This window comes from Benincasa hispida, chromosome 11 (genome assembly GCF_027475165.1).
Source record: "Benincasa hispida cultivar pf3 chromosome 11, pf3_genome.v1.1, whole genome shotgun sequence".
Taxonomy (NCBI): domain Eukaryota; kingdom Viridiplantae; phylum Streptophyta; class Magnoliopsida; order Cucurbitales; family Cucurbitaceae; genus Benincasa; species Benincasa hispida.
Window position 1 is genome coordinate 34,960,337 of NC_143488.1, and position 26,521 is coordinate 34,986,857.

The 26,521-nt window shown below is 37.7% G+C and overlaps 1 protein-coding gene across 10 annotated transcripts; it reads right to left on the minus strand.

The window, feature by feature from the left end:
• Window positions 1-3,766: 3,766 nt before the first annotated feature.
• SR1 (signal responsive 1) lies at window positions 3,767-25,686 on the minus strand. Of its 10 annotated transcripts, none has more exons than XM_039048135.2 (13): window positions 25,285-25,686; window positions 24,634-24,753; window positions 22,803-22,886; window positions 22,519-22,607; window positions 22,331-22,373; window positions 16,274-16,478; window positions 16,043-16,156; window positions 15,607-15,920; window positions 14,046-14,486; window positions 13,178-13,854; window positions 5,078-5,642; window positions 4,615-4,941; window positions 3,767-4,098 (listed from the first exon to the last, which is right to left on the minus strand). In XM_039048135.2, the coding sequence occupies exons 4-13, from the start codon at window positions 22,527-22,529 to the stop codon at window positions 3,988-3,990; spliced, it is 2,808 nt and encodes a 935-aa protein (XP_038904063.1). In that variant the 5' UTR covers window positions 22,530-22,607; window positions 22,803-22,886; window positions 24,634-24,753; window positions 25,285-25,686; the 3' UTR covers window positions 3,767-3,987. The 10 variants fall into 10 exon arrangements, with proteins under 10 accessions (XP_038904063.1, XP_090163469.1, XP_038904061.1 ...); XM_090307343.1 differs by having other exon boundaries at window positions 14,046-14,465; window positions 22,803-22,915; XM_039048133.2 differs by having other exon boundaries at window positions 22,803-22,915.
• Window positions 25,687-26,521: the final 835 nt, after the last annotated feature.

Consider the following 26,521-nt stretch of genomic DNA (forward strand, 5'->3'; position numbering starts at 1 on the left):
ATGACAAACTTCTATATATGAAGTTTTTTTTTATCAGATTTGAGGTCCATGCAAATTAAAAAACTGAAGAGAAAAATCAGATTTTTCTCACTTCTTCAACTCTCAAAAACCACTTCAAATTCCCTTCAACTTTAAGACCACACCTCAATCTAAGGCCTGGGATTAGTAGAGATAACATTTGTGGTGGTGTACTACAGAAATTGAAGGAGAATTTCGTAATGAAACCAGTCAATTTGAGAGAATCATCAAAGGTATTCACTTGAAACCCTAATATACTAAAACTATGGACATGCATGCTAATTAGCTAAAATTTATGTAGTTCGAGTGCTTAGATCCTTAATTGCTTCCGTTTGTTAGATGTCAACTCCTTCACAAATCCCCTCATCTCCATACGTAAGTTTTTCACAAGCTTTATTTGAGCTCTCCTCAATATCATATTAAAAACTCATATCGAGTTCTCATTTACTCCTAAGGTGATTTGCTACACTCACAACAATCCAACCAAGCCTAATTGGCCATTGGACAAACCCACAACCAAAAAAATAAAGCTTTTTAATTACAATACATGAAGGTTGAGGCTTAGACAATCCCTAAGCTCAAAATACTCAATGCACATACTTTTTTAATAAGAAGGCTAAGCCTAAAATTAAACAAGACCATAATATATATAGCTTTAGAAGATCTTCAAGGAAGGAATAAATCACGTCTGTAGGGAAAAAAAATAAAAAAGGCAAGCCACAAAATCTGTAAAATCACATTGACGAATAAGACAAAAAAACATTTTGTAGAATCTTCTGCTCGTCACGAACAATGTCTTGACATCATACATGACATGTTGCAAAATATGTTGCTCAAGGTTTTCCAGTAATAAAATCAGCCAATCAAATTATAGTTACAAGATTTACTTCGATGTTGAGGATATATATGTACAAATATAATACATCCAAATATTTTTAGTTATAGAGGAGACACATGAGGTAGGATATAGTATAAGGAGACTTTGCAAGGGTGTGTTGAACTTAAGAATGCGGGAAGACAACCAATTTATTATATAAGTAGCAATCAGCACAATTTTACCCTAAAAGGTTTTTGGAACATGTGAGTGAGCATGAAGGATCAAGCTATATCAAGAAGATGATGATTCTTATATTCAACTACACCATTATGTTGGGGTGTGTCTACACAAGAACTCTAGTGAACAATACCATGAGATTGAAAATAAGCATAGAATTGAAGAAACCATGAGCATTATCAATTTTAAGTACTTTGACATTGACTTGAAACTAATTTTGGATCATTTTATGAAAGACTGTGAGTAATTGGCTAGTTTCATATATATCTTTCACAAGGAATGTCCTCCTTAGATGGGTATAATTATTAACGAAAAGAAGAAACCAACAAGCCATATTAATATCCTTTATCCTTGAGGGTCCCAAAATATCTCAATGGATAAGAGAGAAAGATTGAGATGGAGAATAAGTACAGGATGAGGATTGAAAATATGTACATTTGGAGACTTTGCAAAGTTCACAGTGGAATTTCTTTTCTTTTTCGTTATGAAACAAAGTAGGAAACAGATGCTTAAGATAGGTAACATTAAGATGACCAAGATGATAGTGCAACATCATGACAAGGTTATATCTTTATTTGAATGGTTTAAAGACTCAGAAACATAAGCAGACTCACAATTAGAACTAAACTATAAGATTACTATATTCCTTTGTTGGTGGAGGACACATTGCTTTGATAAGATGCAATCATGCACAGAATTCAACATTGCCAATAATCTTCCTCGATCTCAAGTCTTGACAAAATAAAAGAGTTTGCCAGGAATTTAATTTCACAATTTAAGTCCTTATTTAGCTTACTCACAGACAGTAGATTATACTCCAATTTTGGCACAAATAAAACTGACTCAAGGATTATGGAGCTTAATATTTGAATACTTCCAATCCAGCTACTTTGGTAAGTGTATTATAAAAAAATTGAACTGAAAGATTACTAGTAAAGAGAAAAGGACAAGAAAAATGATTTATCATTTATCATATGATTTGATGCTCTACAATCCACTATCGATTCAAATGGAAAAGTTTGAGCATGGAGAGCAAAGGTTTTGTGTTACCATATTGTTGCACATTCCCAGAGCTACTTACTTCTGATAGATTTGTTCTATTCTTACAATCCATCAAATCCTTAGTAAATGGTGGTTGGTTAGAAATTTCAGAGATAGCATCATTGTCCTTAGTTTTTCGATTTGATATGGCAATATTTAGCTTCCAATTTGCTAGTTTTCCATGTATTTTTCAACATGTGTCTTTAACGTGTCGCAGTTTATAACAGTAAATCAAACCATGATCGTACTTTTCCTGACTCATTATCACTGAATGATTGGGAGCTTCCTCTCGCAACAAGAACAATGGGGTCATTCGAGTGGTCTAGTTAGGAAATAAGGGCAAATCCATTTTGAGTTGGAGGATGTTCAGGTAGTCCCAACATTACTTGTTGTCAACTCTCTTCCCTACTAACTTCAACAACAACAACAAAAAAAAAAAAAAAAAAAAAAAAAAAAAAAAAAATCTCAAAGACTGTAACAGGTTAGTACAAAGAATTCAACGACGAACTTCATCCAAATATTTATTGAATCCTATAAGGAGCTTGAAAATCATTGTCTTTTCAACAAATTTTAAAAGAGAGTATTATCGTAAGAACATTTTCATTCATGAGTTTCAAATTAGATCTATTGTAAGTAACGAGATAAAGTGGTGTAGTAAGTTGTAACAGATAAATAACTTTGTTTGAGATCTTGAAGAAGAGTGGTCTCGATCTGGAAGAGTTTAGCAATATTTTCTTTAGTAGAAAAAGTATCTTGAGCAGCATCCTATTTCTATTTGGCAATTGAGAATAGAAGAAATTTTTTTCCAATCTCAGTGGTCACGGAGTTGATTAACCAATTTATAACTTGATTGTTTTCGGTCCTTCAAGTGCAGAATTTTGGATCCTCGATTTTGGGTGAATTTACTAACTTTACACATAATACAATCTTCTCGTCCACGACTATACATGAATATCATCACAGATTGTTACTAGTAAAGGTAGTGTAGCCTTTGATTTTGTGACATGTCATCCGCGAATTGTTGCTCTCAGTTAAGGACGAAAGAGTATTTTGCAAATTTGGTTCTGGCATTATAAAAGAAATTGAGAGGAAGAGAAAAAAAAAAAAAAAAAGAGCAATAGTGTACATTGACAACATATGACGAATGTGGCAACAAACAACAACATATGTAATAGAGGTGACTAATGATGGCAACGACATTGATCACAAAGGAAGGCAATGTCAATAGTGACCAAAACCCAAGGCTCAAGTAGATATGACAGCGATGACGTTGGAAATGACAATGACAAAGATGATAGATTGTGACAATGATTGCACGAGTGAGATGACTGATGGTGACTTCGTTTGAGGGTGGCGATAACGATGGGGAGCAATTCGATAATGACAACAACTTCATCTGTGATATCGATGATGATGGAGCTTGACTGGCATTGGAGAGCATGTGCTAATTCCGTCGAGGCTTTGTGGAAGAACGGCAAGGTTAAAAAAATTTAAGAGTCTGATACCATAAAGCTATGTATGAAGAGAATAAAATTTCTTATTTTTGAATGGTGAAGGCACCACACACATTCATACCAAAGAATTCTAGATCAAAGAGTTAGACTTAAAGCAATCAATCTAAATCTATGGAAATAAAATGTACATGCAGCAGAATCAATAAAATCAATGAAGCTTGATTTACTACATTATTATTTCATTTTCAGTAATATCCGCTTTCAATTTAGCACTTTTCTTTTGAGATCAAGTATCTAAATTATGTTTGAGTTCTCAATATTATAAACATTGAATAATTTTCTATGGACAGAGAGGATACTGTTCGAGGGAAAGAGAGACATTATTTAATCACACTATAATCATAATAATTAGAACTTAGGTTACAGCGATGCAGCAGGAATGAAAGCATCTTCATCCAACAAGGCTTCAATGTCGATTAAGTCATCAAAATCAGCTGTTTCATCTAAATTGTCTAGAACACCATCTTTCCCCTGAACACAGAAAAAGCACTTTTGGTTATGAGCTAAAAATATATTTTGGTCTATATATATATATATATCGACTTTAAAAATTCTATTTGAGTTTCTAAGCCACTATTCTCGTTTTGATTCTTAAGCTTTTAAATATATTACTATATTTTCTCATCATTCAATAATTTTGATTTAGCCCCCAAACACTTTGCATAGTCATTAATTTTTTATCCATAATTCAACAACCTATTAATCCTTTTTTTAATAGAAAACTTGACGTTAATTCAGTAAAAATGAAAGAATACTTTTCCCTAAAGATAAAAGATATAAACCTTTCCTCATTAATCAAAAACAGAAGAAACATTAGTTAGAACTTAAATTAGCCATCAACATGAATACAGGTCATCTGACTTTTAAAAGTATGTACTTATGACTAAGATGTTAGAAACTTGAATTTTCTGTCCCGAAGGAAAATAATAATAAATAAATAAACCTTAAATTAACCATTGGCAATGGCAACAAAAGTTTTGGTATTACCTTTATTTCTTGCATCTCCATGACAACATTTAAAAGCCTGCGGTATTGATCCCTTGCCTCAGGATATTGCACCATAGACTTAACTCTAGCAAGAGCCTTCTGCAACCTTTCTTCTGTTTGCTTTCTGCCTCGTTTCAAAAAGTCGTCATCATCCTCTGTCAACGATGTATTTTGTCTGCTGCTGCTGTCCTCAGCTATTGTTTCTGGCCTAAATCCTCGTAAACCACTTCCTTTTCTTCTCCAACGCAAAATAATCTTCTCCAGAATTCCCACTGACCACACGATTTTCCGGTAGTTCATTCGGACCTGATGGCCTCTTGCATGGGCCTTTAAACAAAAAGATAACGGTTATTAATCGAATAACTAACTTAATGGTAAAAGATGACATGTGTCAAAGACAAAACTGATAAAGGAAAAGCGTTGACGATCCATGACGCAACCAAGAGAGACAGTTCAAACGTACCTGAATTTTAACAATTCTCTGTCGGATTATGAGAAAATCTTTCCTGCCCTTCCAACTACGGAACTTGTTTTGTATGCGAATGGCAGCAGCATGCTCATCATGTGGTCCTGGATTACGTCTCTTAACTGGTAAAAGTGAAAGAGCCTGATCATTTGAAACGTCAAATTTATCGTTCACCTCCAATTGCTTTCTTTGGAAGGACTGCACCCTCATAACCTCATGAATACGAGCAGCAGCTTGGGTAGCATTAGATACGGCTGCTAATGAATCCTTGAGGGACAATGTATACATATCATTGCCCTCATGCGGAGTGGGGACACGCTCGGCAGCTGTTTGTACTGCTTTTTCTTTACAAGTGTCTGCAGCCTTACTTTCTTGATTATCAAAATTCAGAGATTCCAAGTGCGCGCTTAGGGCCGCCTCTGCAAGATAACCAGCAATGCCTTTGTGCCCATTTGAGGATGCTAAATCAGAAGGAGTTCTGCCAGATGGATACTGGGGGCTTGGATCCGCAGGTGCTCCAGGAACTGCACCCAGAGAGATGAGGGCAGCTACTGCACGCTCTCTGATTCACACACACACAAATGAAAAAGAAAAAGACGATATTCAATGAAAGCTCAATCCACACATTCTATTTGTAATTATAATCTGAGTTAATGGATCTTTCCTTCCGACTGCGCAGTTCAAACATCAAAGCCTATCAACTCCACGATAATTAGATGTAGTTCCTTGTGATTTATTTGCTAGGCGTCACTACCCAAAAATCAAGTCCAATTCATGACTATCAAATCCACTCGAAAGATAACGGAGAAGTTCGAATTTTTTCTGAAGGAATCTATTTTTACAAAAATTGCACCAAGGTTTGAGAGTTTGGGATAAGAGAACCAAACATTTCCAAATAAGAAAGAAGTATTGACCGAATCAATTTTCAAATAAACTGTAAAAATTGATTAATATTCAACTTTATGATGTCTAGAAAATACAATCGCCTTTGGACATCTTTTTTTGTGGACCCTATATTTTAGTATCAATTTTGATTTTTCAGATTTTCACCCATTTGTTTTTACCATGAAACTGTTCTTTCAAAGTTTGTATTGAAAAGTATTTACAGATACATATAAATTCTTCACTCAAGATTGCATCCTTAGAGCACCCCAACCAAAGTGATTTTGTTATCTTACTCGGCTTAATTTAGGCTCGTTCGTATACTTTATATGTTTATTTAATGATTTTGTAGGTCTCGAGCAATGAGGTAGAATCAAGCATTAAGGCAAAAACCAAGCTTAAATAGAGCAACTGAAGCCAAAAAGAAGAAATTAGGTCAAATGAAGGTGAAAATGACCATGGATGCCCCTCTACTGCAACGCTACGTGGTGTCACGGTCATGCTTGTCCAGGACCTATTGCCCACAGTCGCATGCCCATCTCAACTCCTTTTTATCATGCTTTTATCTTATGTATTTCATTCTATAAGTTAGTTTGCTTTATTAGTTCATCTTGTTGTAAGTGACAGCTCGCCTATGTCTATATGCAAGGGTGACAGTCACAAAATTGCTTAGAACATGGGGTTAAGACTAATCATCATATTCTCAATACCAGTGAGTTGTATGCTATAAAGCTGTATTGTTGCTTATTGCTTTCTAGTTGTACGACTAATGTTCATTGCTTAATTAAGCTTTCAAACGTTTATGAAAACTTTTATCTCTAAACCCGTTTTCTAAAACCTTTTTGTCAATAAAGGGGTAGAGGTTGTGAGAAACGCCCATTGTGCCATCGGCTATTCAGATTTGAATTGGCTGACTTGTTCGGCTGACTTGTTCGAGGACGAGAACAAGTCCCGCACAACCGCCTCGAGACCCTTGTGAGGAAGCGATTGTGACAGTTGGTATCAGAGCCAAGTTGGCTCACGAGGGACAAATCAGTAATCATGTCGGCGATAAAGAACTTGAACGAGTCCCAAGCGGACAGACTGGTAGAGATGGAAGAGAAAATGTTCTACCTAAGAGAAGTCCTTGATAGTATTCGTTTCTTGGAAGCCCGTTTGCAAAAAGTTGCTGAGAAATCCGACGTAATTGATGCGGTAGTTGGCCGCCTAAACGGGTTACCCGTTAGAGAATTGATGATGAGGGTTGAGACCGTAGAGACAAAAGTTGCACGATCGGGCAGTTTTGAGCATGGAGATAGCTCAATGGGCTCTGTTGCTCACATAGAGGAGCGCGTCAAAGAGTTTAACGGCTCTCGGAAAGTAATAATCCAAATGGTAACTGATTTGTCAGAAGATTTTCGATCAGCCCTCGACGTTGTCAGAGCCAAGATTGCGGATGTGAGTGAGTGTGAGGGTGAATCTCACTATTCGAGCTATAGGGAACCAAGCCCCACCTGAGGGAGCAATCCAAGTGAATAGGATAAAGATCCCGGAACCAAAACCCTTCTGTGGGGTGCGGGATGCGAAGGCCTTGGAGAATTTTATCTTCGACCTTGAGCAATACTTCAAGGCGACAAAACACCGTGACAGAGGAATCAAGGGTCACACTAGCAACCATGCATCAAGCTGAAGATGCAAAATTGTGGTGGAGATCACGATTTATGGACATGCAAGAAGGGCATTGCACGATTAATACCTGGGATAAATTGAAACAAGAAAACTTTGTTCGCAGTTCTTTCCTGGGAACGTTGGGATAAATCGTGATCTCCAAGAATTATGATGGAGATCACGATTTATGGACATGCAAGAAGGGCATTGCACGATTGATACCTGGGATAAATTGAAACAAGAAAACTTCGTTCGCAGTTCTTTCCTGAGAACGTTGAGATTTTGGCCCGACGAAAACTCCGAGAATTAAACATACAGGCAACATCCAAGATTATGTGAAGCAATTTGTGAGACATATGTTGAACATACGCGATATGTCCGAGAAAGACAATGTTTTCTATTTTGTCGAAGGGTTGAAACCATGGGCAAAAACAAAGCTGTATGAACAGAGAGTATAAGACCTCTCCTCTGCCTATGCGGTAGCGGAACGACTATATGACCACAGTACGGACTCTAAAGACGTGAGAAAGCAACCAACTTCCTCAAATGGAGGAAATAGAAACAGTAGTTCAAGTCCTTCCAAACCTGGGGGAGGAGACAAGAACACAAGTGGAGATCATAAGCCCTTCCAACAAAAATCTGGGAACAATTGGCGAGGGCCGCCACAACAGTATAACAAATACAATCGCCCTCTGTCCTGCTACATATGTAGAGGACCATACAGAGCAGGTGAATGCCCAAATCAAACTGCCTTTAATGCCTTCTAAGCCACATTAGCCTCGGGCTCAAAAGACAAGGCCGAAAAGGTCGAGCTTGGAACCGAGCAGACCGAAGAGAATGACAATCCCAGAATGGGAGCGTTGAAGTTCTTGTCCGCTCTCCAGAAGGGGGAGACAAAGGAACAGTTGGAACGAGGGCTCATGTATGTGGATGGATGGATCCATCAGAGATTAGCCAAGAGTACCATGGTCGACTTTGGGGCAACCCACAACTTCATGATTGAAACGGAGGCCACTCATCTAAACTTAACCTGGGAAAAAGACACTGAGAAAATGAAAGTCGTGAACTCCGCAGTCCTGCCTATTACGTGGATAGCGAAGAGAACGCCAGTGAAACTAAGGGATTGGAAAGGCCTTGCCGATTTCGTGATTGTTAAGATGAACGATTTTGATGTAGTGTTGGGGATGGAATTCTTACTTGAACACAAAGTTATACCGATGCCCCTCGCTAAGTGCCTGGTAATTTCTGGGTCTACGCCCAACATAGTTTAAGCCAATATCAAACAGCCGAATGGGGTAAGAATGATTTCGGCCCTTCAACTGAAAAGGGGACTTGCCCATGACAAACCCACGTTTATGGCCATTCCAATTGAACCAGTCGAGATTGTGGAAGAGAAGATCCCTTAAGACATCCTGTGTGTCTTGGAGAAGTATCGTGATGTCATGCTGGATAGTTTGCCCAAATCCTTGCCTCCACGAAGGGGGATTGACCATGAAATCGAACTGCTACCAGGGACAAAGCCGTCCGCCAAGAACGCATATCGTATGGCTCCGCCAGAATTGGCCAAACTCCGAAAGCAATTAGACGAGTTGTTGAGTGCAGAGTTTATTAGACTAGCGAAAGCTCCCTATGGAGCCCTAGTGTTGTTTCAGAAGAAGAAGGACGGAAGCCTTCGGCTATGCATCGACGATCGAGCTTTAAACAAGTTCACTGTCCGTAACAAGTACCTATACCCATCATCACAGACTTATTTGACCGACTCCATGGTGCCAGATATTTCTCAAAATTGGATCTTCGGTCGGGGTACTACCAGGTTCGGATTGCCGAAGGGACGAACCAAAAACGACCTGCGTTACGAGATATGGGGCCTTTGAATTTCTCGTGATGCCCTACGGCCTCACCAACGCTCCGGCAACTTTCTATACACTAATGAATCAGGCGTTTCATGAATACCTCGACAAATTTGCCGTAGTATATCTGGACGATATCGTGGCCTATAGTGCATCAATGGAAGATCACCGGTGCCATCTCCAACTAGTCTTCGAAAAGTTGAAGAGGAACCAACTATACATAAAGAGAGAGAAGTGCTCCATCCACCACTTTTTCAACCAGCCAAAATTGTCGTCAAAGCAGGCACGATGGCAAGAGTGTTTGGCAGAATTTGATTTCAGTTTGAACATAGACCAAGGAAATGCAACCAAGTGGCCGTCTCTCTTAGTCGGAAAAGCGAGCATGTGGCCCTGTGCATGTTTGCGCATCTGAAAGCAAACTTGGCAAATGACACATTGGCTCAAGCCATTATGCAGTTAGCCAAAGAAGGAAAGACGCGCCAGTTTTGGGTCGAAAACGACTTACTCTACGCCAAGAGTAATCGCCTTTACGTTCCCTGGTCTAGGGAGCTACGAAGATTACTGATGAAAGAGTATCATGACACGTCGTGGCAGGACACAATGGTTGGCAGAGAACTTACACGTTGTTAAAAAAAGGTTACTATTGGCCGAGTCTCCAAGACGATGTCATGCAATTTACCAAGACTTGCCTTGTCTGCCAGTAAGATAAAGTCGAAAGGACGAAATTAGCGGGACTACTGGAGCCCCTACCTGTGCCCTCTAGACCGTGGGAGATTGTATCTCTCGACTTCATCACCCACCTGCCCAAGGTTCGGGAATTTGAATTGATCCTTGTTATTGTCGACCAGTTCTCAAAACATGCCACATTTATCCCAACGCCGAAGATGTGTACGGTTGTGATGATTGTCCAATTGTTCTTCAAACACATTGTGAATTATGGGGTGTTCCCGCAAGCATCATTAGTGATCACTACGGGAGATTTACTGGAACCTTTTGGACAGAATTGTTTAAGATATTGGGATCTACGCTGAATATTTCTTCCAGATACCATCCTCAAACAGATGGCCAAACCGAAGACTTTAACAGCATGCTTGAAGAATATTTGTGTCACTTCATCGACGCCAGACAAAAGAACTAGGCTCAGTTGTTAGATGTTGCTTAATTCAGCTTTAACAATCAAGCAAAGCTCCTTAACCGAAAAGACGCCCTTCGAGATAGTATGTGGAAGACAGCCACTCATGCCACACCTGGTAGACCACCCCTATGCAGACAAAAGCCCTCAAGCGCATAACTTCACCAAAGAGTGGAGCCAAACCTCTGAGATAGCACGTACCTACTTAGAGAAAGCAGAGGAGAATGAAGAAGTGGGCTGATAAGAAACACAGACCCCTCGAGTTCCAAGCTGGGGACAAAGTTTTGATCAAGCTGCAACCAAAACAATTTCGTTTTCGGGGCCAAAGAGACCAACGCCTCATACAAAAATATGAAGGACCGGTTGAGGTGATTGAGAAAGTCGGGAAAACCTCATATAGGGTTCAGTTACCCTCGTGGATGAAGATTCATCTTGTCATCCACGTGAGTATACTGAAGCCCTATCACCCCGATCCCGATGATGAGCAACGTAACATGCGGATGCGTCCACCTGTCACGATGAAGAATTCAACTAAGAAGGAAGTTGAGTGGATTATGGACAAACGTACAAGCCGTATTGGAAAACCAAGACGAGAACTGACAAAGTTTTTGGTGAAATGGAAGGACTTCCCTAACGAAGAAATCAATTGGGAGCGCACAGAAGACCTGAAGAAAGCTGCTCCAACGATCACTAAGTTCGAGCTGAGTCGGTTGATGGGGATGTCAACCAATTAAGTGGGGGAGAATGTCATGGACATGCTTGTCCAGGGCCTGTTGCCCATGGCCGCATGCCCATCTCAACCCCTTTTTATCATACTTGCATCTTATGTATTTCATTCTGTAAGTTAGTTTGCTTTATTAGTTCATTTTGTTGTAAGCGGTTGCTCACCTATGTCTATATGTATAGGTAACAGTCACAAAATTGCTTAGAATGCACTATATGGGGGTAAGACTAATCATCATATCCTTATACCAGTGAGTTCTATGCTATAAAGCCGTGTTGTTGCTCATTGCTTTCTAGCTGTACGACTAATGTTCATTACTTAATCATGCTTTCAAACGTTCGCAAAAACCTTTTTCTCTAGACCCGTTTACTAAAACCTTTTTCTCAATAATAGGGGTAGAGGTTGTGAGAAATGCCTATTGTGCCATCGGCTATTCGGATTTGAATTGGCTGATTTGATCGAGGGCGAGAACAAGTGCCGCACAACTGCCTCAAGACCCTTACAAGGGTGCGATTGTGACATGTGGCACCATCCACAACGTTGAAGGTAGTAGCTGATATTTTAGATAGTGCCGCGACGCTGTCCTATGACGCCATAGTGCCAACCAGGTTTGGAAAATTAGAGTTGCAGCAGCAAAGGCTATAAAACCACGACGCAATAAAGGAGTGTCGCAGCGCCGATGTAATTATGGAAAGAAGTTATTTAAGAAAAAAGGAAAGACCACAGCGCTCTTAGCAGTCTATAAAAGGAGCCTTTGATCATTGGAATAAACACACCAACACCAACACCAAGCAAGCCTTGGCTCTTCTCCGAATTCCCTTCATTCTCCCTCTCTTTTCCTTTCTCTTATGTTGTACTTAGACCTTCCAAATCATTATCCATTGATGATGAAGGCTTGTATGAGCTAAGAGGTTTGTTCTAGCTTGGGTTGCAAGGATTCTCAATTGTAATTCTTGTGAGACTTGTTATTACTTCACTTACTTTTATATTGTCTATGAATATTCATCTTGTTTTATTATCATGATTATGTTTCTTTGTAAATGACTGACAACTTAGACAAAGTTGCATGATCTATTGCTATAAATTAAATCTTAATCTGTAATTGTTGAGCTCCTTAATTACCGAATACCATAGTTAAGTTAAACTTGTGAAATTGTTTGGTTGTCATTCAATTAGCATTGGTTATTTAACTTTGTTAAGCATCGTACTATTTGACTTGTGTGGCACTTTGTGCTTGTCATGCATCTTAGCATATCCCTAGGACTTAATGCGATTGATTGACATATTTAGTATGCATTACAACTAGGTGCATTGATTGATTTGTTGCTCTAGACTTCAATTTAGCATTACCAAATATGTTGGCTACGCATAGTTGATATTAGACGTATGTTTACACTTTACATGTGTTCGATGATCAAGGAAACAATTCGGATACCTCACAAACCTAAGCTAGATGTTTTACACAATTGTTCTTTTCTCATCACATTACTTGCATTTACTTCTTGCTCTCTTTAAAGCATACTCAAAACCCTCTTAAAATCCCCCTTGGTTACCATTGAATTCTAAGTAGATCTTTTAACAACTCTTTTAGCTTTCTGTCAATCGACCCATCCCACTTATTCTACAAAGTCACGACTAGGAGTAACAGTGTTATAAATTTATTTGACGAAGGGACTCGACAAACCTTGCACGTTCACAAAGCATCCAATTCTTCCTACTTTCCATTTATCAGTTCTTTACAAATTTCAAAAAAAGATTCCACACAATACTATGTCAGCAAGTAAAAGAACTTTCAGGGTGTCATGTAGGAGTAAAGTTATGGAAGACAAGTAGAAGCAGCAAAACTAGTTTCAGGTGCTTACCTGCCAAAGAGTGCAGCCCAATGTAGTGCTGTCCATCCATTTGCATCACGAAAATTGACATTTATGCCAGCAACTACTGCTGGTAGAAGGGCCCAATCATAGTTAAGTGCAGCAGCAAAATGTATCACACCTTGACCATGCTCATCCAGTACGCTAGGGCCTCTCCCACCTTCCCTTACTCTCTGCAATAGCCATACGTGTAACTTCTCTTTAAGTAACCTTTGAAGCAGCAACTCTCTTGCGCTTTCGAGGGAAACACTCTCATCGGGCTTTATCAACTGATCCCACTCACTATTGTCAACTTTTAGCAATTCGCTGATTTTATTGTAGTCACTAAGGCTGTTGGGATCAGCAATCAAAATGTCTGAACAGCTCAGAGATATTAATTTTACAAAACGCAAAGCAAGTGCTTCATTTGTGATGCTATGATCGTACATAACATCCACGTCTTGTATGCACTTAACTCGGTATTCAAAGTCTCGTACATCGCTACAAGCTAATCTATTGGAACGTGTAACATAAAAGGGAACCTTCCCAGCCTTGTGTATGGGAGTAAAACATCGCAATACACCATTTGATATAACTTCAGCTGGTACTTCCACCTCGCCAAACATGCAAGACCACTTGAGATTTTTCACTTCATGTTGACTCTTCAAGAATTTCCCTGATATCAAAACCTGTAAATAGGCCATATCAAATGATTGGGGAAAGTTATAAAAGTTATATATATAAATAACCTATCTAATTCTGATGGATAATATGGACCTAAGATATTGATAACTCTATTCGATTCCATCACTAAAAAGACAAGATTCAACTAACTTATAAGAAAATATCAGAAAGCATTTGAAGAATAGCTCTGTAGTACCTTGATTTCAGAACCTTCATATGCCCAGCTTGGCGAAAAATCAATAATGTGAAAGAGCTGTTCATGAGAGGAGGGATTGAACATGCATGCATCCAGATGTGTATGAGAAGAGATGCTGGAAGTACCAACTTCACTTTTAACACTATTCCAGTATGTTCCAGAATTGGACTGCATGCTTGCCTCCATATCTCCTAGTTCTCTATTCATCAATTGATTAAAATTATCACTGTTCCTCAGAGATTCAGTTGTAATAGCATCTAATGAAGGCTGTTTTTTTGCGAAGTTGGATTTCCCCTCCAATATTACCCTTCCATCAGAGATTGAGTTCGGGTGATATTTGTGCTTTGTATTTGCGAGCACCTTTTGGAGGTATTCTTGCATTGACTGATCATTTTGCGTCTCTGGATCCATTTGGGTGGTCTGATGATATGATTGAAAATTCTTTCAACAAAATTTGAAAGGGGAACCCAAAGGGAGAAAACAAACGTCAGTCTAGTAGCATATCAATGTTTATCAAATTGTTTAGAAACCAAAAGCATGAAAATATTTCATGGCTTGAGTGACGATATGATTGAAAATTTTCAGAACAATAGAAGCTTTAGTTACATTGGCAAAAAATACCATGTTCACATTTCTTTTAGAAAAATATATATTTTTTAAAAAATAAGATACCGAACTTTCATTGAGGAAAAAAATGAAAGAATAAAAAGGCATCCAAAAAAGAAGAAAAAAAAGCTGACAAAAAAGAAGCCAAACTAAAAATGGGTTCCAATCAAGTAAAATAAAACTAAACAATAATTACAAAAAACCTTCACCAACGAAAATACGCCCAAAGAGAAACATTGAACTCAATAAGAGACCCGATTTAATATTCTTCAACAAACGTATTGATAACTTTCTTCAATAATTCATATTAGGAAGAAGGAAATTACCACATTTAATCTTATTGGCATGTAGTGGCAACAAAATATCTATTATAAATATGAAGTGCTAGCGTCTATGACGGACCTGGGTATCTATCAGAGGCTCATGGCTAGATGATTTCCCAAGTAATTCCTTAAAGAGTTGTAGAATATTCTCAAATTAGACATTATAGAAGTATCCATAAATGCAAAATGGTCTTCTAACTTCCTTTTTTTTCTGGGTCGTGATTCTTCCTCTTCCAAACAGTTCCATGAACTCAAAAGTGTGGACAAAGTTTTCAAACAAATTTCACATACACTCTCTAGTCAACCTTGTTGTAACTTTTCCTATGGTATCCTTTTTGTTAGTCTTCCATTCTCGTGTAATTTTTGACGAGAATAGTATTTTGGATTTTGCTCCTACTCGATCTTTTGATATACATTCATAGGTAGAAGGTATCCATTCTGAGGCATATGATCAAAAAGAAATTTGTTCCATTTTTCTACTTCAAGATCTGAAACAAATAATGAAATGCTAATACTACCAAGTACCTTTCCAATGGTACCCTTTTGAAGCATTATTCTGTCGAATACTTAGAAGATTTTTTATATGTATACTTTAAAAATTCAATACCGAATAAGTTATAAATGAAACTAACCTGATAATCTTCCTGCGCATGTAGGTGATTATTAAACACTGTCCTTTTACATTTATCAGAGAAGAGCAGCCCCACTATCTCATCACCTTGTTTTGGAACATCGTCTAAAAGTTGAGGTTGAGATGTAGAAAATGATGGCCGCAGATGGGATGAATATATTCCAGTAGCACTACTTTCCAAGACATTCTCAGAAGAGAAGAAAATTTTTTTGTGGGGCTCGTAAACTAATCCAGCACTATTGCTGTATTTACTTCTATCTGATGTAGTCGGAAAGCCATTCCCACCAAAGGCCGTAAAGTTTTCTTGATAAATATCTGACGACAATTCAGGGTATTAACATTAGTTGATAGCCTATGTTACATGAAAAATAGCAAATATTATATAAAGGATTTTTTCTTCAAAGAAAAGAATCAAGGAAAAGTAATGAGCAGTCTACCTGCTAATGATATAGGATATTTTGGATCACAGAGATCAGCACTATTACTCTCCATTTTCGACTGTTGTAATGCAGGAGAAGAATGGAAAACAGTACTTTCTCGGTAACCATATTCTGCAAAAGATATAATGTTAGCCAGTAGAACATTGTTGAAGCAATAACAAAAATACCCAAGAAATGATTTAAATTTGGGGGTGTGGTTGATTCAGAGTTCATACACAATACAAGCACCTGATTCAGCATCTTCATATTCTGATACCTGGGCACTGTTCAGGCTAATTTCAGCAGTTTGTGAAAGTATTTTGTAATTAGATGGATGAAAACTACAGGAGTTAGAAACGTCCATTTCTGAATGGCTCGTGGTATCTTCAAATTCTCGAGAGAAGAGAGCAGCTTCATCAGTCCCCCTATTACGCTTGAAATTTTCTCTACTGCTCTGATGACATTTCAGCAAACTCAAGGTCAATATAAGCACTGAACAAATAAGAACATTTGAGAGGAAATGTAATATATACATATCTATAATTGAGACGACCATCGGAAGGATGAGGAAAAGTATAAGGTGGGAAAGGAGCCATTCTTTTAAATCTACGATGATAGTAGAGAGTAACATTTCCATTCGGCTGTAAGAACTTATAGAAGAAAAACAAAATATGCCAAGGTGAACTGCTTGTCAATCTTCTCCTTCATAAAAGTGGTCAGCTTCTTTGGCAGGCAATTTTCTTCACTATTATTTGGAACAATTGAGAGCAAAATAAGATAATTTTCAAGGGGTTAGAGGAGTCTTAGATGAGCTTTTGAGTGTGATTTACTTCAGAATGTCTCTGTTTGATTTCTCTTCAGATTCATTTGTAATTATCCTTTATATTGTATGCATATTGGAGTTTATATAGAAACAACTACTTTCATTGATAAAGAATAAAGGAATATAACGATATAAAAAAATCAAGCTCACAAAAGAGCCCACTCAAGAAAAGGGTTCCAACTAAGTAAAATGTTACCTAGAGTATAATCACAAAAAGTCATCGAAATCAAAACCCACATAGAAACATGAAACCTCACCAAGGATCAAACATCACTATGGTCCCTCTCCACACCTCTATACATTCTGTTGTTCCTCTCCTCCCAAAGGTCCCACCACAAAGCACACACCTGGCAAACCATGAGTCACACCCTTTATCTTTGAAAGGCAGATGGAGGAACTACCCAATCGCGCTCTAATATCCCTCTGCCAAGCTATCACAAAATCAAACTCCTGAAAGAAGTAGTTCCACACATACCTTGCAAACAAATAGCTCTAGAGAATGTGATCTAGGTCTTCCTCTACCTTTCGATAGAGAATACAACAAAAAGGTGCCCCTTAACAAGGGCATCTTCGAAAGCCTATCCAAAGTGTTCACTCAACCAAATAAAACTTGCTAATTGAAGAACTTAACTTTCTTTGAAATCTTAATCCTCCATGACACATTTAAAGACCGACTCACTGGCAGAAGGATCCAACAACCAAAAGGACTTACAAGAGAAGCCCTCTAAAGGATCTGGACTCCAAACATGAACATCCTTTCTCTCCCACGCCTAAAAATAACCTCCTCAAGCAAAGGCAAAAGAGAGGCCATCTCTTCCATTTTCCTGTCAGACAAATAATGATGAAAGCCAAAGAAGAAAGATACATCACTCCCCGACCAAGTAAAAGAATCAAACTACGATTTTTAAGAGATGGTATAAACAAGGAAACGCAGAACAAAGAGGTTTATCCCCCACCCGTTGATCTTCCCAAAAATATGTTTTTGTACCTTCCCTTACAACACAACGAACACAATGGGAGAAGGAAGATAGCTCAAAAGAAATATCTTTCCCGAGATTTTGGTGCGTCTTTAACCCATTTTGACAGCCATCAGAGAGGATAGGGCCATGCTTGCTTGCAATAATTCTATGCCACAAGGATTTAACCTCAAGGGAGAAACACTAGAGCCTTTTAGCCAAAAGGGATTTATTTTTGTAATCTTAAATTCCCATTCTCTACCATCCTTATATAGTGTGTGTATGTGTGTGTGTGATGAAAAAGAGAATAGAAAAAGAACATACAGTTTACGTGGAAAACCCTATAATAGGGAGAAAAAACCACGATAGAGACTTATTTTTATTATTGTTCTGATACACAAAATACAAGGGAACAAATCAAATAAATAGACAATGGGCTATGAAGCACAGATACTTCATGCGAGGCAAAGAATCAGTATCAGACACGTATTGGATACCGATACTTCCAGATACTTTACAAATACGTATTTGACACGCAATTTGACGTATCTATATTTTCAGATACTTTCCAGATACATATCTAACACGCGATTTGACGTATCTATTTCTATGCGTACTTTTTTTTTTAAGAAAAAAGACAAGTAACTCATATAATCTTTCCCAATCTAAAATTAGACAACCTATTTAAAAAGCTCACTACTCGAATCCAAAACTAAAAGAAAAATAAATAAATAACGGACCAAACCATAGATTAGAATCATTTAATCATCATCTTCACATTTGAGTCCCCACAAAGTCTACCAAAATATAAATCATTTGGATGTCTTCAACAATAAATTCTTCGTTTATCTTCATACTTCTCTCTTTAATCTTTTCTTCTTCTTCTTCTTTGCAATATGAGTCACTTTTCTATTGCATTTTATTAACTATTGTACTTCAACATCTTAGATGTTGCTTTTTTTGTATTATATTTTAGTGTTTGTATTCTATTTTATGCTATTGTTATAACTTGTATGCTAAATTTATCTATATCCTAGATTTTTTTAAAGAAAAAAATATATCTTCAATGTGTTAATATCCTCGTTTTTTAGAAATATATATATTAAAAAAAGATATAAAAAGTGACGTATCCTTAGACGTATCCGTATCTTAGTTTTTTAGAAATTGACAAATCGTTATATCCAATCGTATCCATATCGTGTAGCCGTATCTGTATTTGTGCTTCATAGACAATGGGAAACCCTAGGTGCATAAGAAATTACAAAAAGCCCTTAGGTTAACAGGCTATTTTCGACACTCCCCCTCAAGTTGGGGCGTAGATATCAATAAGGCCCAACTTGCTGACACAATAACAAAGCTTTGTCTAAGCAACCCCTTTGTGAGCACATCTGCAACTTGCTGACTTGAAGGAACGTTGTCCAGTCTCTCCTTGATGAAATGTCTATCAATCTCAACATGTTTGGTTCTATCATGCTGAACTGGATTATTTGCAATACTTATTGCTGCTTTATTGTCACAAAACAGTTTAATCGGAAGTTCATTGTCTTGATGAAGATCTGACAACACTTTCATCAACCAGATTTCTTCACATATCCCTAAACTCATGACCCTGTATTCAGCCTCAGCGCTACTTCTGACCACAACTCCCTGTTTTTTACTTCTCCAAGTCACCAAATTACCCCAGAGAAAAGTGCAATACCCAGATGTCGACTTCGAACAACATCGAATTTAGAGTTTAACCCAGCTAAGAAGTCATAAACACAATCAGCTTCCTCAATCTTTAAATACTGAGCCCCATCTTGTGCGCAATTCCAGACGATTTCTCGACACAAGTCCATCTCTTGCCATAACAGGGACAATTTATTAAAGTAGGACGTTACATCCATGGTCCCTTGTTTGCAATCGTGGACCTGCTTGCATAGAGTGTACAGCTGAGACGCATTCTACTTTTTTGAGTAAAGTTTCTGCACAGCATCTCAAATATCTTTGGCAATTGCAACATAAAGTAATGGTCTGCCAATTTGAGGTTCCATACTGTTAACAAGAACTGACCGTAACAAGGAATCTTCTCCTTTCCAGATACGTTCTTGAGAATCACCCGGTTCAGGTTTTGGTATCTCTCCCATCAAGTACCTAAATTTATGTCGCCCCTCCAAAGCCATTCTGATTGATTGAGACCAAGAAAAATAATTCTGGCCATTCAACTTTTCTCCAACGATGAACCCTGCAAAATTTCCCATCGAGCCAAACAAATAATTCGTATTGGGTAAAACAGAGAAAAAGTTTACCGGATTCTCAAAATAGATCGGTAGGTTGGCAGAGAATTCTGGTTGAACTGTTTGTGGGTTCTTGCCAAGAACTGTTCTGAAGTCTGCAATTTATTGTTGGAGATAGGCGAAACAACGTCGAATCTCGTTAGGGCAATGGGCCACACCGCTACTGCTTGGCACGGCTGGAATTTTTTGTTCAACGGAAAGAGATGCTGTCACGAACGGCTGGAATTGGAAAGAATCAGCCACGAGGACCCGACTTCAATCATCGGCTGGTGCGAAAGGGAGCTGCGAACGCCCGTCGACTGAAGCTGTCACAAACGGAGGCTGCAACCGAAGTGAACCAGCCGCAAACTCCTGGTATTGACCGTCGGCTGGGCTTGGTGTGAGCCGAAGCTGCGAACAGGAAGGACCAGGCGCGACCTCCTGGTATCTATCGTCGGGTGAGCTCGACGCGATTTGCTGGCTCCGGTCGTTGGTCGACGCTCTGATCTAGGATGGAAAGGCCGGTTGGCCATCGAACAGCTGCTGAAACTTAACGGCTTGGCTCAGCTTCGATCTGGGGTGAAAACCGGTCGATGGCTGCTGAAGAACGACGGCCGAAACCAGTTGAGGCAGCACGGCTTGGAGGTAATGCTCGACGGTTGCCTGAATTGTTGCTGTGATATCAACATTTGTGGCTCCGCTGATTCCCACAGAGGCTGTTGAAGAAGACTGTGGTTGATTCTCGTCAATGACGGCTAGGATTTCGTCCCCTTGCTCTGATGCCATGATGAAAAAGAGAATAGAGAAAGAACACACAATTTACGTGGAAAACCCTAGGATAGGGAGAAAAAACCACGATAGAGACTTATTTTTATTATTGTTTTGATACACAGAATACAAGGGAACAGAACAAATAAATAGACAATGGGAAACCCTAGGTGCATAAGAAATTACAAAAAAGACCCTAGGTTAACAGGCTATTTTCGACAATATGTATGTATGTATATTGTATTCTTAACAACTAAAGTTTTTTTTTTTTGTTATTTTTTAATTTGGTCCCCCCACCCAAACCCTTACAATTACGCACTTTATTGGTATAGATTGGGCTAGAAACTGTAATGAAAGAAGCAGGGCATGCAGATATTGTACTTCTACTGCTAACGTTATAATTCTTTGGTCCTCTAATCTAATCAAAAGATCTTCTCAATGTCTAAGAATGAATTTAAATGCTAAGGATTGGCAAATGCAGGACTGATCGTACAGGGGATGGATCCCCTTTTCGAATTTATTTTTTCTCCATCTTCTGTATCCACTCTGCTATGCGACAATGTAACTTGCATCATCAAAGAACCAAGCATTTTTAGACTGGACATCATTTTAATTCCAAGCTAAGAAGCTCGACTAAGGGTTGTCAATAAGAAGCTCAACTTAGCATGTTCCCTCTAAAGATCAACTTGAAGTTGCAGCAGATATCATGACCAACAGACTTCCAACTTAAATGTTTCTTAATTGAACCAAGCTCACCATCCTTAATAGGTCAGTGAGCTTATGCGTACGACAATATTAAATAATATTCTCAAAATTGATTTTTCCCACATTGTTTCATGTAAATTTCACTCTTATGTGTATAACTCAGTCAGTTTTTTCCCCTCTTTTTTGTGATAAACCTTGGTCCTCACATTTGAATTGCATAGAGATTGCTATTATCTTCCCCCCTCTTAAGCTTTCTGATACGTATTCATGCTGTTATCATTTACTAAAAAAAAAATAATAATAAGACATGCTGTTATCATTTCTTTTCCATTTAATTTAACCAAACTCATTCATCGAGCCTTGCTGCACTAAACTCATATTTTCAATTACATAAATCTTCTAAACCCTTATACTTTCTCTATCTGTGCATTTTAAATTCATACAGTTACCTACAAAATAGTCAACACACCCAAGAACTATAAAGCTAGCTCTACCCGCATACTGAAATAGGAGGGGGGACCTAGTCAAATGCAGGTAAGGAAACATCGCAGCAAAATAGACTTACAGTCCTCAGCCCTCAAAATGTTCGTACATGAATACATTCAATGTTCACTACTGGTTGGTACTCATAAAATGAAGATTCTTTTTCTCATAGGGCCAAGGTTTGAAAAATATCATCAAAATACACCTGATATGCAAATGCATACAATCATGCTATTGATTTTCTTAATCCACCAAATCTACTTTGAAATTGTAATCCGAATGCTAATTGGAAAAAAAATAATAAAAGTTTGCAAACCTGCACTTCCCGATAGTGGACAAGAACAATGTTTGATAAGTCCCTGCAGAACCCATTGTGACAGTAAGCAAACAAATATATAGCCAGTAAAACAGCCCTACTAGTGATCAAGATATGTGTTGACAGTAGCAAGGCCTTGCAAAAGCAAGATTGGATGCATAACATGCATGCTATTATTATTAACTCACTCTTCCAACATCCAATAAGTGCGCCTCTGAAAATTTTCATTTTCTTCCCCATGTGCATAGTAGCAATTCAGCACAAACACACTTCCAGCCTAAATCAAAGAATTTAACTATTTGCTATTAAGAAGTAAAGATTGCTCCAACTATTAAACTACTCAACGATAAAACCAGATTACCTTGCCAATACAAAATAGTTGAGTTTGGAAGCATTATCAGAGCTTTCAAAATTGCCTCAACAGTGAGTGAAAATGGAAAGACAAACCAAATGCATCTTTGCAGCTAATTACCTTGAGCCTCTCGTGACCTTCCTTTACCGCCTTTCCTTTCTTCTTCCTCCAATTATGTCCATCCTTGCGGAAGTATCTTAACACCTTTCGATCATAAAGAAAAAGTGAACCACCTGTCAATTATATAGAAATCAAGCCAAGGTGCAATTGAGCTTCAACCTTAAATCAAAATAAAAGTATAATTTTAATTGGGGTAACAACTACTGTCTTAAAGAACATATTCTGTCCGTGTGCATAATCATTTGTCTTTCCAAATCTATTTAGCTGTAGTGTGGGACACCCATACAATATAATGATCCAAGTACCTATCATCTTAGAGATCTTAAAATACAATTTTTCCTTCTATAACATATACCAGAGTCCAGAAAGAATAATTAGTGTTGTAGAATCTCAACACTTTCCTTTCTTTGTCTGTTAAACTTTACCTTCATCCATCATTTTTATGGTGATATTGCACCAGTTTCTTCATATGTAAGAAGTTCCATGCTTGTTTATTGCCCATTGTGACCTTCTATAGTTGAGCATATCCGCATGAAGGTTAAGATCATATGTACCGGTGTGAAAGAAAATTATTACTTTTATTTTTTAAAAAAAAAAAAAAATCAATTTGATTCACTATCAGAAATGATCTAGAATCTACAAAACCATTCATGATTTAATTCATGTAACTGCCCCTACCTAAGATTAATTAGTTAGCTAGCCATAATGCTTACATTTACTGTTACAAATAATGATAAGGAAGCTTGTCAGTAAAATCTTCGACATTTGTGTTAGAGCTCAATGACCTGCAGGGACCATGGAGCCATGAAGCACGATGCCATAGAAATGGGTTTCAAGCCACAGTAGGCAATCAATTATTGTATAGCTGAAGAACTGGCTGGTCAAAGTGAACCAAACGCCAACTGATGCAACAAATATTCAAGACATTGACCCATGAATTTGGAAAATGAAATGTTTGAGAGCCTAGACAAAGAGTTGTGGAATTTAAATGCAAAGCCTTTCAACCAAGAGGCATCAGGCATCAGAGTTGGACGGAAGGTCAACCTCCATTCCATCGAATGATGCAATTCTACCATATTCTAGGACTGTATCAAGAATATGAATTTATGATTCAAGACTGGAGAGGCCTAAAGGGATGGAGAAGCTTGAATGTTGGGTAAAAACGTAGCAAGAAGATGTCAGGCAACCAATATATGGAAATTATTTAATGAAGGTGGCTCTTCTGGCATCCGATGCTAGACTGTTAAATATCGAGGAGTTTCTTGATTTGGACGAGGAAGACAGAATTTTTTCCTGAATATATGGAGATTCAAGGGAAAGGATGTTCAACTTGGTAGTGTAAAAATTAAACGCGAGAACATCAATATAGAGGAATCAACTTCATAGTACAGGTGACAGAAAAAAATTCCATGCATGCATGGCCAAAGATACTAAGCTCACGCAAGAAAGATTTCTACTGGTGAATAATGAAAAAGTACATCACAAACAGTATCAACATTGCAAGCAAGGATTTGAAGCAGATGATAACATTGAAGAGTTTTACTGCCTAAATGCATAAAAAGATCATTTCAAAAATTGAATCACAAATTCACAGCAAGCGCGTTCCTCATCAGAGTTATTTGATAGAAATAAAGTAAACCCAAGAGATGTTTTGGAATGATGCCCTTCTATACACTTCATTAGGCCCACAGGAAGCTTTGAAGTGTTGTTGACATTTTTAAAAAAATGCAACAATAGTGCTAGAAATGTTCAGCTAGCACGCAATTTAAAAAAAAATAAAAATGAAGAAGAAGAAGAAGAAGAAAGAAAGAAATCACTTAGGAAAACATACTTGGAGGCATATTAGCAGGCTCTGAAGCAATAGAAAATTTATCGTAGTTTTTGAGAATTTCACATATTTCGGCTGGGCGTAGCCATCGATGTTTTGCTTCTAAAAGGATTCGTTCAATATCTGTATTTGATCAAGTAACAGATGTCAGCATATATAACAGTACGAGAGGGTAAAAGAACCACTACTTCCGTCAATTTCTCATTTCTATACATAAAATATATATAAATAGAACAATGAACCAGAAGAAAATATATATGAAAGAATACGAATTACAGTAAGACAATGTAAGAAGATATTGATGTGCCTAATGTAAATAACTTCGTCCTTCTGCAACTTACTTCACCGACTAGTATCACGACCTAGTGTACATCGGAGATAAGCGAAATTTCATTCCAAACTTCTTTAAGAACAGTTTAGTGAACAAAACAGCTTGAAAATAGAACAACCAGAGCTCAAAACATTAACAAAATTTCCAAATTATGTTTATAAGAAGTTTCCAGGCAGAGTTTCAGAGAGAACAATCACCAGAAAGTAAAACGTGTAGCTCAGTCAAACACACTGGCGGAAAATTTCCGAAAAGAAATGAATCAAATCAGACGACAACATTCAAAGAAAGAATCAAGTAACTGAAGCTCAACTTCTAAATCTAACCTATTTCTGCCATGTTCTGGTGCTGGATTGAAGACGACTAAGATCAAAGCAAAGCCACAGTTGACGCACAAAATACCGCAGGAGAGACAATTGAGAGCTCAATTGCGAAGTTAATCATGGAAGAAGACGATGAATTTGAGTGGAATGAAGTCAAAAGCATTCGCCGATGACTGGTTTGAAGCAAATTTGAGAATAGTTGGTGTATTGATTGGATTCCCAACGCTTAATCTCTCCTCATCTTAACTACAATTGGTTTGCAGTGCCATTTATCTGATTCTGATGATCTAAGAAGGCTGATTGCTCGTTAGCAAATTGTTTCATTGCAACTATCAGAGCTTTGAATTTCCATTGAATTGTACAGTTAACGAACCAATCATTCTGGGTGATGCTTGCACGTGTTTATGCCTGTATTATTTTGATCATTCTCAATTTGTTTTTAATATTTTCATTTTATTTTATTTTATTTTAAGGGTTGTTTGTTTCATGATAATCTCATATTATCATTTTATTAGTACCTGGATGACTTTATTTTGATGGTAGGAATTTCAAAATAGCGAGACATCCAAAGATAGTCAGCATCTTAAAATTCCTAATTTTTAGGCATCTCCATTCCTGTTGAATCCATGGGTTTGCAAGATTTCCCTAATCAGAATATAATTAGTCATCGCATTATTTTCTCTCTCTCTATTACTTTTACTTCTTAATTAGGTTTCATCTACACAAAAGCTCTCACACAAAACTCATTCTACTATATTTCTCTACAAGGTATTTCCACATTTTCTTTCTTACTTTGCTTAATCTGCGGGTGCAAGTGTGGACAAAAATTCACCTTAATTATCTCCCCTTCTCATTCCTTGTGTATAGATTTTTGTTACCTATTGACCGATTGTTCTACTTTTTCCTTCTGTTTTTCTTTGTTGCTAATTGTATATGTTAAGTTCTACAACGAAAATTATTCTTTACCACTAAGATTCATCCAATATAAATTGATTCTTTTTTACACAATACCCCAATTTCTTCACGCTTTAACCCTCAAACGTCATTTAAAGCTATAACCCCCAATCGTCGTTTAAACCAGTCGATTCAAAGTAACAAAAAAAAAAAAAAAACTGAAATCAAACTTTGCTTGGGTTCTCAATTTGGCTACGAGAAAAAAAAAAAAATATAGGTCCCAAAAGTGTTGCCTTTTGATTTGGTTCTAAAGGTGCAGTGTTTGATTTACTTTGCGTTCTATCCT